Source organism: Jaculus jaculus, chromosome X, assembly GCF_020740685.1.
Source record: "Jaculus jaculus isolate mJacJac1 chromosome X, mJacJac1.mat.Y.cur, whole genome shotgun sequence".
NCBI lineage: Eukaryota > Metazoa > Chordata > Mammalia > Rodentia > Dipodidae > Jaculus > Jaculus jaculus.
Window position 1 is genome coordinate 147,731,641 of NC_059125.1, and position 20,285 is coordinate 147,751,925.

Sequence of the window (20,285 nt, forward strand, 5' to 3'; positions counted from 1 at the left end):
TTTCTCACACAGGAGCCCAATCATCTGTAGCTAGGATCCACATATGAGGGAGAACATGTGGTGCTTGGCTTTCTGGGCCTGGGTGACCTCAATTAGTATAATCCTTTCCAGATCCATCCATTTTCATGAAAATTTCATAACTTCATTTTTCTTTACCGCTGAGTATAACTCCATTGTATAAATGTGCCATATCTTCATTATACACTCATCAGTTGAGGGACATCTAGGCTGGTTCCATTTCCCAGCTATTATGAATTAAGTGACAATAAACATGGTTGAGCACATATTTCTAAGGAAAGGAGATGAGTCCTTAGGATATATGCCTAGGGATGCTATAGCTGGATCATATGGTAGATCAATTTTTAGCTATTTTAGGTACATTCACACTGATTTTCACAATGGCTGGACCAGATTGCATTCCCACCAACAGTGTGGAAGGTTTCCTCTTTTTCCACATCCCTGCCAGCATTTATGATCATTTGTTTTCATGATAGTAGCCAACCTGACAGGAGTGAGATGTTATCTCAGTGTAGTTTTAATCTGCTTTTCCCTAATGACTAGGAATGTAGAACATTATTTAGTTGTTTATACGCCATCTGTATTTCTTCTTTTGAGAAATCTCTATTTAGCTCCATAGCCCATTTTTTAATTGGCTTGTTTGATTTCTTATTATTTGACTTTGTGAGTTCTTTGTGTATCCTAGATATGAATCTTATATCAGATGTATAGCTGGCAAAGACTTTTTCCCATTCTGTAGGTTTCCTTTTTGCTTCATTTATAGTGTCCTTTACAGTACAAAATCTTTGTAATTTCATGAGGTCCCAGGAGTTAATCTGTGGTTTTATTGCCTGAGCAAGTGGGGTTATATTCAGAAAGTCTTTGCCAAGACCAATATGTTGAAAGGTTTCCCCTACTTTTTCCTCTAGCAGTTTCAGAGTTTCAGGTCTGATGTTAGGTCTTTAATCCATTTGGAATTAATTCTTGTGCATGGAGAGAGAGAAGAATCTATTTTCATCCTTCTGCAGATATATATCCAGTTTTCAAAACACCATTTGCTGAAGAGGCTGTCTCTTCTCCAATGAGTATTTTTGGCATTTTTATCAAATATCAGTTGGCTATAGCTACCCGGACTTACATCTGGGTCCTCTATTCTGTTCCACTGATCTACATGTCTGTTTTTGTGCCAGTACCATGCTGTTTTTGTTACTATGGCTCTGTAGTATAGGTTAAAAATCAGGTATAGTGATACCACCAGCCTTATTTTTGTTGCTCAATATTATTTTAGATATTCAAGGTTTTTTTGTGTTTCCAAATGAATTTTTGGATTGTTATTTCTATTTCTGTGAAGAATGCCATTAGAATTTTGATGGGGATTGCATTAAATGTGTAGATTGCTTTAGGTAAGATTGCCATTTTCACAATATTGATTCTTCCAATCAAGAAACAGAGGATGTTTTCCCATTTCCTAGTGTTTTCTGCAATTTCTCGCTTGAGTGTTTTATAGTTTTCATTGTAGAGACCCTTTACTTCCTTGGTTAGGTTTATTCCAAGGTACTTTATTTTCTTTGATGCAATTGTGAATGGCAGTGATTCTCTTATTTCATCCTCTGTGTGTTAGTTGTTAGCATATAGGAATGCTACTGACTTCTGTGTATTTACTTTGTGTCCTGCTATGTGGCTGCAGGTGTTTATCAGCTCTAACAGTTTGCTGGTAGAGTACTTTGGGCCCTTTATATATAGAATCATGTCATTTGTAAATAATGATAACTTTATCTCTTCCTTTCCAATTTGTATCCGTTTTATGTGTGTGTCTTGCCTTATTGCTATGGATAAGACTTCCATCACTATGTTTAATAAAAGTGGGGACAGTGGACACCCTTGTTTTGTTCCTGATTTTGGAAAAGCTTCCAGTTTTTTTCCCATTTAGTAATACGTTGGCTGTAGGCTTGTCATAAATATCCTTTATTATATTGAGTTATGGTCCTTATATTCTCAGTCTCTGTAGGACTTTTATCGTGAAGGGATGTTGGATTTTGTCAAATGCTTTCTCTATGTCTAATGAGATGATCATGTGATTTTTGTCCCTCAGTCCATTTATATAATGTATTACATTTATTGATTTGTGTATGTTGAACCCTCCCTGCATCTCTGGGATAAAGCCTACTTGGTCAGGGTGAATGGTCTTTCTGATATATTCTTGTATCCTGTTTGCCAATATTTTGTTGAGAATTTTTGCATCTATGTTCATGAGGGATATTGGTCTGCAATTTTCTTTTCTTTTCTTTTTTTTTCTATCTTTGCCTGGTTTTGGTATCAGGGTGATACTGGCTTCATAGGAGTTTGGTAGGATTCCTTATTTTTCTATTTTATGGAAAAGCTTATGAAGCAGTGGTGTTAGTTCTTCCCTGAAGGTCTGGTAAAATTAAGCAGTGAATCCATCTGGGCCTGGGCTTTTTTTAGTTGGGAGATTTTTGATAACTGCTTGGATCTCCATGCTTGTTATAGGTCTATTTAAGTGATTAATCTCATCTTGATTTAGTTTAGGTAGGTCATATAAGTCAAGGAAATCATCCATTTCTTTCAGATTTTCATACTTTGTGGAGTATATGCTTTTATAGTATGTCCTGATGATTTTTTAAAATTTCTCTGGCATCTGTTGTGATGTTACCTTTTTCATCTCTAATTTTGTTAATTCGGGTCTCTTCTTTCTTTCTTTTGGTCAGATTTGCTAAGGGTTTATCAATCTTGTTTATCCTTTCTTTCAAAGAACTGACTCTTTGTTTCATTGGTTCTTTGGATTTTTTTTGGTTTCTATTTCATTAATTTCTGCCCTAATCTTTATTATCTCTTCCCACCTACTGATTTCTGGTTTGCCTTGTTCTTCTTCTTCCAAGGCTTTAAGGTGAAGTATTAGGTTGTTTACTTGTGACCTTTCTAATTTCTTAACATAGGCACTTAAAGTTATAAATTTACCTCTTAGGACTGCCTTCTTTGTGTCCCAGAGATTTTGGTAGGTTGTGTTCTCCTTATCGTTTGACTCTATAAATTTTTTGATTTCCTTCTTGATTTCTTCATTGACCCATTCATCGTTTAGTAGTGTGTTGTTTAATTTCCATGATTTTGTGTATGCTCTATAGACTTTCTTGCTATTGATTTGTAGTTTGATTCCATTGTGGTCAGATAGAATGCAAGGAATTATTTTAATTTTACTGTATTTGTTAAGATTTTCTTTGTGTCTTAATATATGGTCTATTTTAGAGAATGTTCCATGTGCTGCTGAAATGAATGTATATTCTGCAGCATTTGGATGAAATGTCCTGTACATATGTTAGGTCCATTCCTTCTATGACCTCATTTAGTCCAGATGACTCTCTATTTTTTCCAGGGATGACCTGTCAGGCATTTCCTCTAACTTGCTCTCACTTGGAGGTTATTTCTGATGTATTAATGCTTTTTGGTGCATTTATATTCCCTTGATTTTTGGTGTTTCTTGTGATACAATGTATATATTTTTGCATCCTTGATTATTTCGTGATTGGATTTCCTTGTAATATGGGTATTATTAGATGTATCAATCAATCTGATGTTATATATCTTCAGGGTAGGAGCTTAAGGCTCGAGATGTGTCTCTCAAGACTCGCAGTATCTACAACAGTGACCCTAGGCATTGTATTTGCCTGCTATGAGAGTATTCAAGTAGGCTGAGTGGAACCAAATACAGATAGTTTCTAAAATTTAACTAAATAATGTACACTTTCAATGAAAAACAGCACAGAGTATTTATCCAAGATTAGGTATTCTGACAACCAGAGATCCTCTGTCTGTTGCTTAGGCTTTTGGTTCCTCCCCTACTCCCTTAATCCTGACAACAAAGAGGTAAAGATTTCTGGTCTGTAGAGGGTTCCAAGTCAGCTTGTGACCAGGTGAGACCCTTTCCCTAATGTACAACAGAAGAGGAAACAAAGCCACTATAAACCAAGAAACAACAAATAATAAGCCCCTAATACAGCTTATTTAAGAATGGCGAATCTGACCATCCATCAGATTTAACATATAATTTATCCTGATAAGGTGCAATTAGCACTTCTGGTTCAGGCCTATATACCAGGTTTATTAGGCGGGTACTGACTTGGTGTAATCCCAGTTACCTTTTGGGATGATTTTGGTCTCAGTTATGCTGTGCTCCTGCTTGGAACCCTCTTTGGTGAACTGTGGGTTCAAGTAGGCCTGACTGGGTCTCTGGACAGCTGCTCTGTTCGCTGGAGCTGGGCAGAGGCAGTGGGGGAGGGGAGGGTGCCGAAGCTGCTCTAGTTCTCTTGCTGTTCCCTGTGTTCTTCTACCTTGTGATCTGCTCCTCCATTGTTCACTGCCACTCGCCCTTCACGTTTCTTGGGTTTGTGGGGAGCTCCAGAGTGAGTGGAAAATCCCCTCACCTGGCTTTTTCTGCGGCACAAGCCGAGCCTGCCAGCTGGCTGGCACACCGACACCATGGTCCCACAAACAGACCCACTGGAGCCACTTCTGCTGGTCTGTGCGAGCTCTGGATGCTCTGTATCTCTCCTACTTCTCCGCTTCCATTTCAATTTTCTATACACCTCACTTTTTAGTAAAAGGGTATATTTTACTGGTTTTTTTTGCCCCCCCCCCCACCAAGGCTGCTTTGGCATGCTACCTACACTGCCATCTTAACTGGAAGTCACTCATGTGAAGTTTTAGATGGGACCTCCCATGCTCCCTCTTGACTAACAACTAGTTTATCTTCCACACTCCAAATAGCTGTGGTTCTACACTGCTATCAGTATTACTTTACAGTGAGGACTGCTAAATACCAGAATACCTAGCACAAAAGCCTTTTTGTTTCAGTAGAGTTATTCAAAAACTTCTAGAGTCCTCTTTTGGGAGTAACTACCTGCTGAAGTCACCATCCTCTATGTCATGGACTATCACCACCATTATTAACAACCAGATTTATGAGGGACAAATGGCCAAGTATAATAGGACAGGATCCCAGGTCCTGATTTTTCTGAGATATGGGTACACAAGTATGGACACAATTTGCAGAACAGGGCAGCTGGAGAATTATCTCAGAGGTGACGGCTGCTTGTTTGCAAAGCCTGCCAGCCTGGGCTTGATTCACCAGTACCCAAGTAAAGCCAGATGCATAAAGTGGCACATGTATCTGGAGTTCATTTGCAGTAGCAAGAGGCCCAGGACTATCTATACTCTCTCTCTAATAAATAAATAAATAAATAAACAAACAAATAAATAAATAAGTAAGTAAATTTAAAGATATTCCTGTACATATACAAATAGTCTCTTGTGTGCTGACTGTCTTACATGACTTGAAAACTATTTTCCATTTCTTCTCCCCCACCTGTTGTAGTCAGCTTCATATTGCCTGGATGAACTTCCAGGCACAGTTTATGGGAGAAAGGGATTTATTTGAAGCTTACATATCCAAGGAATTTCCATCAATTGCAAAAGAAGCTGATCCCTTTCACAGTGCCAAGCAGAGAGAAAAAACAAACAGCCAACACCACAACCAAGCACAAAACTGGCAGCAAACGTCCCAGAACCACAGCAAGCAGCAGGGCCTCAGGCAGAACTCAGACCTCTCTGAATGCCTTTGATATATCTCCCCTCTCCCTCCCACTCTTTCTCTCTCTCCATCTTTCAATCTATCAAATAAATAAATAATTTTTTTTAAGCTGAGAAGTGACAGTGGCGTGTTCATCACTGAGACACCTGTATCACTCTTTCTGAGGCTCAGGGACCATTATAGAAAATATAGTGGTAATAATGTAAGAGCCAAAGGATGGGAGGAATGCTTAAAATACTGCCTTCCATACACAAAGTGGTCATGTCATTCATGACCTAGTGGCTGATGCTACCTACTCAAAGCTTGCATAATAGAAAGAAACATGATGGTATCAAAATAAAACGAGGACTAGTTTGAAGTTAGAACTAGTTAGAAGAAGGGCTTCAGTAGAGGGGGCATAGGGAAGGGGGGAAGGATTATGATGAGAGCGGGTTATAATCAAGGTATATTGTATATGTGTATAGAGCTTGTCAATAAAAAGTTAAAGAATTTGCAGCTCCATTCACATAGTACATGTTTGGAAGTATGACAGATGCAGAAATTTAGGTCATGGATTTTGGGATTATAGTTTCAGGAGCCATTGAGGCTAGGCAATATGAAAGACAGGGTTGATATTCCTGAAAGGAGGCTCTAAGAGGCTGTTTTATGAAGCTGTGAAGATGAACTGTTGGTTACAATGGGGTCCCCAGGATTTTGGAGATCCCAGGGCTATGTGAAAGCTGCCAAGGAAGGCTGCTGGCTCAAGTGGATCTTTCTCAGCTGCAAGCAGCACAGCTGGAGGGGCAGAGTTGCCTAAGGCTTTTTGTAGCCCAAAGAATTTGACCACAAGTCCCAGGTGCAGACATGGAGTTGCAGGATTTGATGTTTGCCCTGCTAGTTTTCTATCTTGCATTCGTCCAATCTTTTCTTGCTATGACATCATTCCTCCTTTTGAAATGGAAATGCTTACCCTGTGTCATTATGTGTTGGAAGTATATGGCTTGTGTTTCTATTTTAAAGATTTCACAGTTAAGAGACTGTTTCAGATGAGACTTTGGATTTTTGAACAGTGTTGGGACTGGTAAAGACTATGGTGACATTAAAAGTTGGACGGAAGCCAGGCATGGTGGCTCTCACCTTTACTTCCTTCCAGTGTTCAGGGAGCTGAGATTGGAGGATTCTCATGAGTTCAAGGCCAAGATAGGCTACAGAGTGAAGTCCAGGTCAGCAGGGGCTAGAATGAACCCCTGCTTCAATAAAAAATAGAATAAATAATAAAGTTGTACTGAATGTATTTTGCATCATGAGTGGGCTGTGAGTCTATGGGGGCCCGGGGTGGAATGTGGTAATTTTAATGTAATGTGTCACCTATAGGCTCATGTCTTTTGAATATTTTGTTCTCAGTTGCTGGCAATTTGGGAAAATGGTAGAAACTTTGGGAGACAGAGCCTTGCTGCAGGAAGTGTATCATTGCTGGAAGATCTTGAGTTTTATTAGTCCATCCCATTGGGTGTTCACAGATACTTAACTCATTCTACTTCTTTTCTGATACTGTGATAATATGCAATGGCCCAGTTGTCTACATTACCATGCTTTTCCTGCCATCATGAAACTTCCCTTGGAAACTGTGAGCCAAAATAAACCCTGAACTCCCATAGGCTGCTTCTAGTTAGGTGTTTGGTACCAGCAATGAGAAGGCCACTGCTTTAACTACTCTTTCTGAGTGGCTACTTGTGAGCTGGACCTGTTCAGTACTCACAGTAACTCATGAGCTTAAAACTGTTTTCATTTCCCTTGTTCATTACATGGTCCAGCTGAGGTTTAGTACCCATTTTTTTTCCCTAGAGAGGCACACACACACACACATACACACATATATGGAGAGAGACAGACAGAGTTGGCACACCAGGGCCTCAGTTACTGCAATTGAACTCCAGACCCTTGTGTTACCTAGTGGGCATGTGTGACCTTGCACTTGCCTCCCCTTTGTGTATCTGGCTAATGTGGGATATGGAGAGTTGACTATGGGTCCTTAGGTTTCACAGGTAAGTGCCTTAACTGCTAATCCATCTCTCCAGCCTGCCAATTTCTTTTTGAAAGAGTGTCATTTTATAAAGACATAGATGTCTTGGAACATGCTATGTAGAAAGAGCTAGCCTAAGGGCTGGAGAGATGGCTTAGCGGTTAAGCACTTGCCTGTGAAGCCTAAGGACCCCGGTTCGAGTCTCGGTTCCCCAGGTCCCACGTTAGCCAGATGCACAAGGGGGCGCACGCGTCTGGAGTTCATTTGCAGAGGCTGGAAGCCCTGGCGCGCCCATTCTCTCCCTCTCCCTCTATCTGTCTTTCTGTCTGTGTCTGTCACTCTCAAATAAATAAATAAATAATTAAAAAAAAAGAAAGAAAGAGCTAGCCTAAAACACCTTAACTGGGACCTATAAAATCAATACGCTATCTTCTTAACATGGCCTTGCTTATGGTAGCTTTTCTCTTGTGTAATGCTCTGCTCTTCTTGAACTTTCAGAAGCTCTGATTACCAAAAAACCAGCATAAGATTCATAAGATTGGGCCCATTTACTTTGCATCATGGAGTGGGGAAGGACACATTAGGCCACACCTCTCCCCAGTGATCTTCAGGCAGTTAACTATCCCAGATGGGTAGGTCTTGAGATCCTCCTGCCCTTCCTTTAATAGCTTCAGGAAATTAGCAGCTGTTGGAGTGGGGGGGCTCATAAGGCAATGTTTCTCCCTGAGAATGTATTAATAGTTAACAATTGCTGGGAGAATAGAAACATTATTTTCCTAAATATATTTTCATAATAAGTTGCCCATATAATCCAGAATTTGGTTCACCAAGCTAAACTTGTGTCCCATATTTTCTTTGATCTGTTGTTGGCACTCTGAGGTGAGTAAATATTTATTCACATCTCCTCAAAAATGTTTACATATCCCCTTCTATATCTTTGTTTTGGCCAACTCTTCTCCTGAAATAGCCTAGACTCTTTCAGGTTCCCACCCCTCAACACCACCACCTTCTCCAGAGCTTGCTTGTCATGGTAGGCTTGTTACCTCAGAACTTGTCCTCAAGAACAGAGTCCAGCCCTGCTAGTGGTACTATTTCATCCCCAGTCTAAAACAAATGGCATATTTCTCATCCACCAAATACCAAATAGCCAAAACTTTACCCTCAATTCCCACCTCAACACAATGAGCCACGCCCTGGCCCTCCCAGTATCCCCATCCATTTTCTGAAACCTCACATTGACAGGAAAGTCCTGGCTCCTTAATCCTCTTCATTCCCTCTCCTGAGCATGGATGCAACTCATCCTGGTTGTTGAATCCTGGCCAAGAAGTAGGACATGGGTGTACTGTGCTCCCTGTGGTCCCAAGCAATAGTCACACATATACTCGTGAGTCTGAAAAGTCATGAAACCCAGTGCAAAATGCAGAAGAGATCTTGGAAACCATGAGACTGATCCTGTGAGCTTGGGCTTCCACAGCCCATAAATATCTGAATGTAATTTTACCTTCTGTGGGCAGCTAGACTGTTGGGTATCACACCTTCACTGATGATTTCCAAGTGGAGCTTGGCATGACACCAAATCTCATTGTTCAGTGGATCAAAACAGAATGGCCTCTAGTTTCTTACTATTTTAGACAATTCCAAGTTGCTGAGATAAACATCCAACCAAACAGTTTTATGGGAGGAAGTGACTTATTTCAAGCTTACAGATTCAGGGGAAGTTTCACCAATGGCAGAAGCCGGCTCCCATTCATAAGTCCCAGCAGAGTGAAACCACCAGCAGCCTGCAACACCAAATTAAAAAGAGGCAGCAAGCAGGGTCCCCACCAGAGCTCAGAACTTCTCTGTATACCTTTGGGCTAGGATTCAGATCCATCCCAGGTGACAATTCCTTCAGTCAGGCCACTAGATATTCAAGTTACAAATTTAATTTTAATATCTGGGTCAATGGGAGATTCACATTCAAACTGCCACCCTTACCCTCAGAGGGCATTCTCTTGACCCAAGACAGGCTTGTCAGAGGGGCTAGATTTTTCAAACAATTTACCCTGTTTCTTGTAGTTCTTTCCTACTAGTATGGACATAATCATGACTATTCTTAATCAGAGCATTTGTAATCACTTGACAAGACTCTCATTAGTTCTGGTCTATTAACTTTCTTTTAAAAAATATTTTATTTTTATTTATTAATTTGAGAGAGAGAGAGATACAGAAATAGGCAGGTAGAAACAAGAGAGAATGGGCATGCCAGGGCCTCTAGCCACTGTAAACAAAGTCCAGATGCATGCACCCCCTTGTGCATCTGGCTCACATGGGCCCTGGGGAGTCGAACCTGGGTCCTTTGGCTTTGCAGGCAAGCACCTTAACCCCTAAGCCATCTCTCCAGCCCCTGTTAACTTTCTTTCATGGAGGCTAGGGATAGATTCTTGATTCTCACAGAGCTCATGGGATCACTGAGCACCCCCTCCAAAAAGCCCATCCCCCTACCAAAGTAAATAATTGTCTGCAGTGGGAATGTGGCAGTGTAGAGCCCTATATGTCATTCTTCTTGTCATCTAACAGACATGCAGTGCTCAGAAGAAACTTGCACTGAGAGTCTAGAGCACCTTTGGGGTGGGAGGACGGTAAACGCCTTGACTCCAGACACATTAGGACCTGTGGTCTCCCAGCCCTGAAAGGAAATTTTAGGAATAAAGTTCACTAAATCCTCCCTCTTAATTGTCCCTGAGTGTGCAGCAGTCCCTCCCTCCTCAGAAAGCTCCTACAATGTGAGTTAAGGATCAGCTCCTTCCCTTTCCCAGCAGCTTTTTCATAGGAACCACTGCCTTCGTTCATTTCAGAAACCACATAGTACCTGCTTACAGCTGGCCAAATACACCAGAGACACCCACCACAAAATGTCCTTTTCAGTAGATGGCTCTTTTGATCTCAGTCAAGCAGAAGGGCACCTTACCAGGGCTTCTAGGCCTCACCTTTCCTGATATTCCACCCCATCTCTCAGGAAATCCTTGCCTACAGTAGATCAGTCACACAGTTCATACAGTATGTTCAGCTGTAACTTTTATTCATGCCCAAGTACCAAATCTTGACCTTCCTGTCACATCCACTACCAACAGGAACTGCTCATAACACCATTCCCTTCTCTTGGCCCTTGGCCAGTCACAGCACCCAGAAATTGGCTCCTGGCCACCACTGGGATTCATCACAATAAACTCCCAGACAGTACTGTTGTTTTCTGAGCCTTCAAGTACCTCAGCTCAGAGAATTGACACTTGGCTGCTCTCCGCTGGAAACTCACCTCCTCTTTGTTCTGTTCATCACAGAGGACATGCCGCCATCTTCCTGGTATTACTATACCATTCTACAGATGATGATGTGTCTGCTTCTCTTAGTGTCCCACTGCTAACAGGATGTTGAAAAGAGCAGGTACTTGAGGAAAGGTTCAGGGAAGGGGGCAGAGATTTCAGTTACTGCATTGTAGTTTTGACATTAATAAGTTAACACCATCTCAGTGGGTGTCGTTTAATTTTACAGAATGAGAGTCTGGGGCTGCAGAGATGGCTCTGCTGTTAAGGTCCTTGTAGAGCAGGGCTTCCCAGCCTGGGTTTGATTCCTTAGTACCCATATGAAGCCAGACTCACAAACAGTACATGTGTCTGGAGTTTGCAGCAGCAGGAGGCCCTGTGTACCCATATTCAATTACTTGCTCTTCCTCTCTCTTGCTTTCAAGAAAATAAAGAAATGGATAAAAATACTATAAAAGGGAGGAGGGTACTTAATAGGTTGATATTGTATATATGTAAGTACAATGATTGTGATGAGGAGGTAATATGATGGAGAATGGAATTTCAAAGGGGAAAGTGTGGGGCGGGAGGGAGGGAATTAACATGGGATATTTTTTTTATAATCATGAAAAATGCTAATAAAAATTAAAAATAAATAAATAAATAATACTATAAAAAAGAATAAGCATCTAATGAAAACGAGGCAGTCAGAAGTTAATTTTATTCTCATTTCAAGTTCCTTCACATTTCCAATGAAATTTCAATCCCAATGGCATATCTTGTGACATACCAACAATTTAAAATAATAAGTGCCCAATTTGTTTTACAAAATAGTAAAACTCTCTTAACTTGGATGAACAGCAATAAATTAATAATACAATTTGTATACATAAAATCAGAAGCTTGTAAACCTATGATAAAAGTAATAATGCTTAACAATACAAAGTTGATAAATGCCTGGTCACCTAAACACAACAGAGGCAAGGGTATCTCACACTGTAATCCCACCAGCTCCAGGCCAACCCTCCACTACTGAAATCACTGCCTGGCCTTATCGTCGCTGCAGGCTGCCTGTGCACTAGAACCTGCACCGTGCATGGCAGGACCTTCATCTGCTGGGGCACCACTGGCCTTGTCCTCTTCCTCATCTCTCAAAGCCTCTGCCGGCCACATGGGGCAGAAATTGGGATCAGACCTATAGATATTATACAAAAACTCTAGGATTTTAATCTTGCTGATTTCAGCATGTGCCCTTGGGCCCCACAGGAACTCATAGCAAGCAGGATCAGTGTGGGGCACCTGCTGATACTCCAGGTACCCTTCCTGTACAAAATCCTTAATGATCAGTCTCCTAGTATACCCATATGTGGTATCATACCTGTCAGCATAGAGCCCTACACTGTTCAACACTGTCCAGAGCACCTCCTCACTGGCACAGCTGCCCTCCTTGAAGATTATACATAGGACCAGTATCAGAAGGCCTGTCTTAGGTATGCCCTGGATACTACTTGCCATTCCATGATATGTGAGGTTCAGGGCAGGCACAAGAACAAAGGTGTGGCCACAAGTTTCCACTTCCTTCACCTCAATACCAAAGACCAGCTGCATGCACTTAGATGTCTCACTAAAAATCATAGGGTAGTACTCCTGGTAATTACTAACGACATCATTCAGCATTTCTGCCTCAGTGGTCAGCTCACCCATCCCATACTTGAGGAGCAAGAACTGTACTAAGTTACATATATTCATATTTAACTCACTTGAGGACAAGGGAGCAACACACTGAAGGTCCTTTGAGGGTGATGGTCCCTCCTCATTTTGTTCATGGGAGCCCTGATCAGATGGGCTACATTGAGGAGAGTTCATAGCAGTGGAGGAGGAGGACTGAACACTCTGAGGAGTCTCAGAATGATTTGATTTCCAAGAATCAGTATAGTTCTCCTCTGAGGTGCTTGAAAGTGGTGAATAGAACAAGGGAAATGAGGATGAAGAAGGGGCAGAGGAGGAGGATGTAGAAGAGGATGAGGAATCGACCTGGTCTATGGTCTCCTCCACATCCACTTCATCTTGTGTTTCACTCTGGGACTGAACATCTTCCTCAGCTCTACAGCATCTACGCTTCTGAGGTGGAGGCATGCTGACTCTGGTCGGGGGCAAATCCAGAGACCTGGGGGAAGAAAGGGAGAGTGTGAGTAGACTCCGTTGATAGCAGATCCTCTGACTGCTCTCACAAAGGCCTCTTACATGTCCTCCCTTGGGTGCTGCTGTGAGGTCACAAGGGATCTATGTAGCAATGTCTCATCAGAGTGGAGCTTAGTCACAGATCATGAATATCTGGGGCCACCGGCAGGGTGTGTGTGGGCCAGGCAATGCAGAGCCTTGTGTTCTGCCATGGAACATTTCGTACTTGCTCAAGGTATGCACTTCACCTTGACTGTGCAGCCCACCAAGACTTTCATCTCCTCCTGGTCCCTAAAACCCTAGCAGAGGTACAGAGACACATCGGTGCTGACTGTGGGAACACTAGACCCACAGTCAGAAAAGAAAAGGTTGGCTATACTCCTGAGAATCTCCTCACTGTAGCATGTGTGGTAAGCTCAGTACTCACTTTGGCCTCAACCTTGCTGACAGGGTCTGGGCGCCTCCTCCCCCTTTTCTGCTCACCTGAGACAAACTCTTGGAATAAGAGTCCAACTATTTGAGATTGAACAATAGGCAGTAATGTCTACACCTGGCCAGGGGAGACTGTTCAGAGGTTCCCCAATATAATGTACTTTATGTGGCCTTGGATGAGGGCCCTTCACAGTCCTCCCCTTGATGAATGACAAGTTGTAGAATGTTCTCTTTTAAAAAATATTTTCATTCATCTATGAGGAAGAAGAGAGGGAGGGAGAGAAGGCATGCATGTGCCATTTTGTTTATCTGGCTTTATATGGGTACCAGGAAATTGAACCCTGGTAGGCAGGCTTTGCAAGTAAGTGCCTTTAACCACTGAGCTATTTCCACAGCAGAACATTCTTTATGATGACCTGAGACAACTTTCTTAAAGTAATGCCCTATTTCTGTGAGATAGAGGGAAGAATAAGTGAGGGATGGAAATCTACCCACAGGTCCTAGATGTGCTCATAGCTCACAGAAGAGGAAGGTAGGGCCTGAGTCCCATGTATGGGTGATGGGACTCCCTCTGTCCTCACCTTGAGTCCTGACAGATCTGGAATCCTCTCTCTGATGATCTGAATTAAGGTCCTTCTTATTAGGGCCTTCTGCTCTCTGAGACCAATGACCTGAATAAAAGACAGGGAGTTCAAAATGATAGCCATAGCCAGGACTGCTGATATGGCAGGTGGTTCACAACAGCTTTCTATGTGGCCCCATTGCGTGCTCTGGTCTATTACTTTCAGTCATCTCTTGGTGTCCTTACCTTGTCTTTTTCCAGATCCCAGTATGCTATGTATGCTAATAAAGGTCATCTACTCAGGTCAAGTTCCTTCCTCTATTTCTGGACATCTGTCATCCCTCAGGAAACATGCGTGGGTGTCACATCCCTTCACCTCTATATTGGGTCTCCAGTGATGACCTCATGAGCTACATTCATCTCTGTAGACATCATTTCTAAGCCCAGTGAGAGATTCATCTGACAGCCCTTTCTGTTATCACCCTCTCATCTCTGACCTCATCTTCTGTTAACTTGACATCATTCAAGGATAAAGGACCTTATCACCTGGATGGGCATCTCCCAATACCAGCCACAAACTGGAAATGAGACTAAGCTATCATGTAGCCATCCAGACTGGGTCACCCAGGGCTAAGAATGGGTGTAACCAGGATCTGTGAGGTCCCTTTGGGGGTGTGGGTAGGCTTCCTCCACATGTTTAGTCCCCTCCATGCTTCTTCACCTTGATTGCTGGCAGGTCCTGTACACTTCCTTCTAATAACCAGGCTTGGCTCTGATGCCTCCTATCATTCCACAGCCTATCCTTCCTGAGAAAGAAGAGACAGAAGTGAGGCTGTAACACGCTAGGACCCCCATGGATGGGCTTTCTCAGGCCTGACAGAAGGAGTAGTGTGTCTCTTTTGTCTCAGGTGTCCTGTAAGTATTTGTAATTACTCTTCATTAGTTACCAGCTCACTTGAAGATCCATCTTGCAAGTCAAAGCCACCATCCTCATGATCCCACTTCAGGCCCCTAATAGGAAGCCTGGGGCAGAACCTCTTCTCCACCTAGTTCCATGAACCCCATTTAACTAATGGCACCATTCACACGTGTTGCATTAAAGGTGTTTGTGCTGACCCCTTGGGCCCTGGTACTTTATCTGTCACTACCTGTGACCGTATTCCTCACATCAAGACCCACATCTTCCCAACACTCCATAGGCTGAAGTGAACAGACACTGTATCTGGTTATTTAGCCTACACTCCCTCCTGGACTAAGAGGAGGGTGTGGAGCAAAAGTTTCCACCTTCCTAGCTCATTTCTCACCTTGACTTTCCACAGGATCTGGGCTCTCCTTTTGTGAGGAGGTGAGCTTTGTTGGAAACCCTTAATTTTCTTCAGAGCTGGATGCAGAAGTCAAGAATCACTTGTCTGGAATTGGGAACCTCTGTGCCACGTTTCTAAGTACAGAAGCTACAAGGGTATCAGTCAGTTCCCATTTCCGTTTTGCTTTGGGGAAGTCAATAGGGTTGAATCTGGATTATTAGAGCCTATGTATCTGGAGTAGTGTTTCTCCACTGACTCTCCACTCTCATCTTGACTCAGAGCACTACCTGGATCCCTGCCATGAATCTTCTGAAAATGGCTCCTATAAACACGATTCCCAAAGATGAATGAGGCAAGGCGTTCATTCCATCATGTGTACCCCTGTTATTGAAGTCCTTATCACAGTGGTCAGCTGTATTATCTGGGGGTCATCTTCCTGTAGTGGGGCTTTTGAAATACATTCTCTAAGTTTACTATCACTCTTAAAGCCACACCACCCTTTTGGCTTTGGGCACCTCTGAAAATGTCTATTGTGCTAAGATACCCCAAGAAAGAGGTGGCAACAAGCACATTACAGCATTTTCACTAACTTGGCTTTAAGCTAACCATGGAATTCAGATGCATTATTTGAGGTCCTCTACCTGGAGTTTCACCCTGATTCTGAAAGCGCATGTCCCTCTAATCTCCAGTAACGCACAAGATGACTTTAAGTCCCCCAGATCCTCCAATGGCTGTGTGGAAGGGTGGAGAGTGTCTCACTGGGACAAGTCAGCCCCTTTTTGGTGCCAGACAATCAACAAGTCTCTCTACCTGTATTACCTAAGGGACCATCTATATAGAGTGGCCCCTGAGGTCTCTCTTTCATCCTGCAAGTGACTTGGCCCTACCAGGAACCTTCAGAAATGGTTCCAATACACACAAGAGCCCCAGAGATGGCCTGGGCAATGGACTCACTAAACACTTTAGCCACATTTGCTCCAGAGCTTAACAGAGGGGTGAGCACACTTTTGAGGGTCCCTCTACATGGAGTGGAGCACTGCAGTCACATCTGCTTTCACTGTGTGTCTGCAATCTCAGCAGGACCGTCTAAGCTCCAAGAGTTACAGGTCTCCCAAGTTCCCTGATGCCCATGTAGAGATTCAAGGGCAGGGTAGGGCTCATTTCCACATGTCAGCCACTTTGTGTTACATGTCTGTCAACAGAATTGCAGCTGTATATTAGGGATTTTGTCCTCCTTGGGTGGGGCTGCCACATTCCACTCTCAGCACTGGTCTTGACACAGAAAGAGACTCTCTCCTCTCCTCACTGGGAACCTGTGAAAAATCTTCCTAGGCAGAAAGTCTTTGGAAGTGTTTGTGACAGTTGGACCATTCCAAGAAATGGACCCCTGGTAAGGACACCACCGACAGCAGCACACAGCTGTGTTATTTGTTGACCCCTATATCTGGAGTGGAACGTTCATAGTCTAGTACGAGGTTCTGCTTTCACCATGAAAGTCATGAGGCATGCTCTGTGGTGTGGAAACCCTCTGAAATAGTTCCAACACATGGGATACCCAGTGATGGACAAGGCACAGTGTTAATTATAATAGTTGGGTCCCACTTTAAAAATATTTTATTTTTATTAATTTATTTGACAGAGAGTAAGAGGCAGAGAGAGACAAGTAGAGATAGGGAGGGAGGGAGGGAGGGAAGGAGGGAGGGAGGGAGAAAGGGAGACAATGGGTACACCAGGGCCTCCAGTCACTGCATATGAACCCCAGATGCATGTGCCCCCTTGTGCATCTGGCTTACCTGAGTCCTGGGGAATTGAACCTGTGTCCTTTGGCTTTGTAAGCAAGTGCCTTAACCACTAAGCAATCCATCCAGCCCAGGCCCCACTTTATACTGAGGTAACCCCAGCAGTTAAGTTGAATAATTGGCAACCAGGTGATGCAGAATCATTGAGGGAGCTCATTCTAACAAGTCAGTCCTTTTGGTGCTAGCCTCCCAGTACAGTCTAATTGTGTTATTGAGAACTGTCTCTCTACATCAGGGCTTCCATAACCACACCAAGCTCTGTTCTCAACTTAGAAGGTTATCTGCTATTCTCAGCTTCTGGAACCTCCTCAAATGGCTAGTACACAGTGTTCTGAGAGACAAGTTGGGCAAGGGGAGCCATACAAAAGTCGCGCAACACTTCCTACTGGGCTTTCCACATAGTTAAGCTCAATTATTTGGGGTCTTCCATCTGGATGGGACTTCTAAAGTCCACCCTGAGATCACACCTTGAGTCTGAAGGTACAGCAGGGCCCTAAAAGATCCAAGAACACGACAATGGTACTTAGTGCACTCCCCAATTCCCCGTATGTAAATGCTGAAGTTGGGGGGAGGGGCTCATCCATCAAGTCAGTTCCCCACAAGGTACAGGACCTTAATTGTGTTACAATTCAGTTATTAGGTACTATGTGGAGAAGGGCTTGTACAACCCACTAGTAGCCCACGTATGGGCTTAGATCTGGACTTGACCGCCCAGAGCTGGAACTTCCGAAAATAGATTCTTTTCGGACATACTAGAGTCCATGCTGGGAAGGGGCTCAATATAAAGAACCGGGCCCACTTTGGTGCCAGGCTGATACAGAGTGCTACTTCATCATCTGGGGACGCACGATTTGAGGTGCGACTTCTATAAGTCATCCCCAACTCTTACCTTGACTCTCAAAATTTTCCCAGCCCTCTAGTCCTAACGAACTTCACAAAATGGCGCTTGTGGTCCCCATTCAATTCCCCGGATGTGCATGCGGTTATATGTGGCAAGGGTTCATGCCAACAATTCAGTCTTTGGGTCCTCAGTGGTAGGACTTCGGTAACACACACCCACCCAACCTCCAGCTTGATTCAGAAAGTGACCTGATCCTCTCAAATCAAAAACTTCCTAAAAAAAAAAAGTTTTTTTTTTTTTAAAAAAAACTTCCTAAAATTGTTCCTATGTGAACATACCCAAGGTCCAAGCAGGGAAGGGATACATTATAGCAACTGACTGACACAGGACGTGGGTTCATTATTTAGGTACCCTCTCTCTGGGGTGGGGCTGCTACAATCCATCCTCAGATGTTACCTGGACTCTGAAAGTATGGGTATCCTCTTAGTGCCAGGATCTCACAAAATGACTCTCATCATCCACTCATCTCAGTTCCCCCGGATGTGAGTGCGGAAGTATATTGTTCCTCGCCTAAAAATTTCCCCGGATGTAGATGCAGGCGTTTGGAGAGGAATGTCATTCCAACAAGTCATCCTCTGATTGACCCTCACCAGGGGACCTTTCTGAGTAGTAGGGCTTGGGGACACTTCTAGCCTGTCTTGAATCAGAAAGTGACCTGACCTTCTCAGATGCTGAACCTCCCAAAGTGGCTCCTATGCGGACATACCAGAAGTTGGAGAGTAGAATGGGCTCATTAAAATGATTGGCTCCATGTTTGTGCCAGGCTGACCCTGAGATCCTGTGTCCTAATTTGGGGACCCTCTATCTTGAGTGGGGCCCTATTGGATCCACCCTCACCTCCCATCTTGACTGAAAATATGTGAGGGCTTTGAAAACTCTAGGAACCCTGGACATGGATGCAGAAGTTTGCCAGGACAGGGTTACAATTTAATTATTGGGCCCCCTTTTTGTGGGATGGGGCTTAGGCAAGCCACTCTCAGCCCCTATTTTGACTCATAATGTGACCAGGAACCTCCAACAAACACTTCCTATGCAGATACACCAAGAATCCAAGTGGAGAAGGGGCTCCAGACAATTGGGACCCACTTTAGTGCCAGATTGGCAAAGGAGTAAAGCTGTATTATTTGGAGACTCTATTTGGAGTGAGGCTTCGACAGCCCACTCTTCCTCCCTATATGCATAAAGAACAGTATGCCCTTTTAAGCTCCAAGAAACTGTCCCTGGATGCCAAAGTGTGTGTGTGTGTGTGTGTGTGTGTGTGTGTGTGTGTGTGTGAAGCCAGGTGGGAGCAAAGACTCATTGAGACAAGTCAACCTACTTTTACTGTGGTGCAGAGGCCAGAGAAATCAGGATGGAACTGAGCTGGAAGTTCTCTCCCTAAGGGCTAGTGATTGTAATGCCTAAAGGAAATATGGGAGAATTGTCACCAAGAGTCCTGGTAGGCTGTGGACCCCACATGTTATACTTTCAGCATGCCAGGCAAGATGCAAGTATGGTATAACTGTGATTGGAGTAACCAAGTATTTTCTAATTGGAATTATACCTGATGGGTTACAGGAAGAAACTCATATTTATTGCATTAAGCCTGCACAAAGACCGATGGCTGGGGAAATCCCAGACCCTACCTAGCAGGAAGGCCATTGGTATTGTTGTGTTTAAATAGATACTATGTGCCTGGTAACTTGTCTTTTAATCATTTGTGCTAATGCCAATACATTATTGCTCCTATTGGCCATAATGGAAGGAAGCTTCTTTTCACGATGGACAGTGATTAAAGCCCATGGCTGGGACTGGCTATGCCTCTAGGTTGCTCAAAGGGCTTTCCACATGGTACCTGGGTTATAGGATCTTATTCCTTGAGAACCTGCTGTTAACCCCACAGTTGAGCTATAAGGCAAGGCCCAAGGCTACTAGACTCAGGGAGTCAAAGGTTCTTGTAAGAAGCAGATGTAGTAAGGTCAGTAAAGGAAGGATCCCAGACCTATCAGGAGTCAAAGTGAGGACAGAAGGAGATCCATCACCCAAAAACATCAGACCCCATCCCTACTCTCCTTTCAATTAGAAATAGGAAAACTTAGGATCTATGGATGGATTTGCTTGTCTCAATTGTTTTATCTCACTCAAATAGACTTTTGCCCTAAGGAAAGTGGCCTTAGGTTTTAGAAGCATTCAAAACATCATTTATCAAAAATTCTTGACTCTCCATCCCAGGAAATATGGACTG

The 20,285-nt window shown here is 43.2% G+C and overlaps 1 protein-coding gene across 1 annotated transcript; it reads right to left on the reverse strand.

Moving 5' to 3' along the window:
• Positions 1-11,920: 11,920 nt before the first annotated feature.
• Positions 11,921-13,018, reverse strand: LOC101594615 (melanoma-associated antigen 10-like). Its single transcript, XM_004668902.2, has one exon. The coding sequence runs from the start codon at positions 13,016-13,018 to the stop codon at positions 11,921-11,923; it is 1,098 nt and encodes a 365-aa protein (XP_004668959.2).
• Between the last annotated feature and the right edge of the window lie 7,267 nt (positions 13,019-20,285).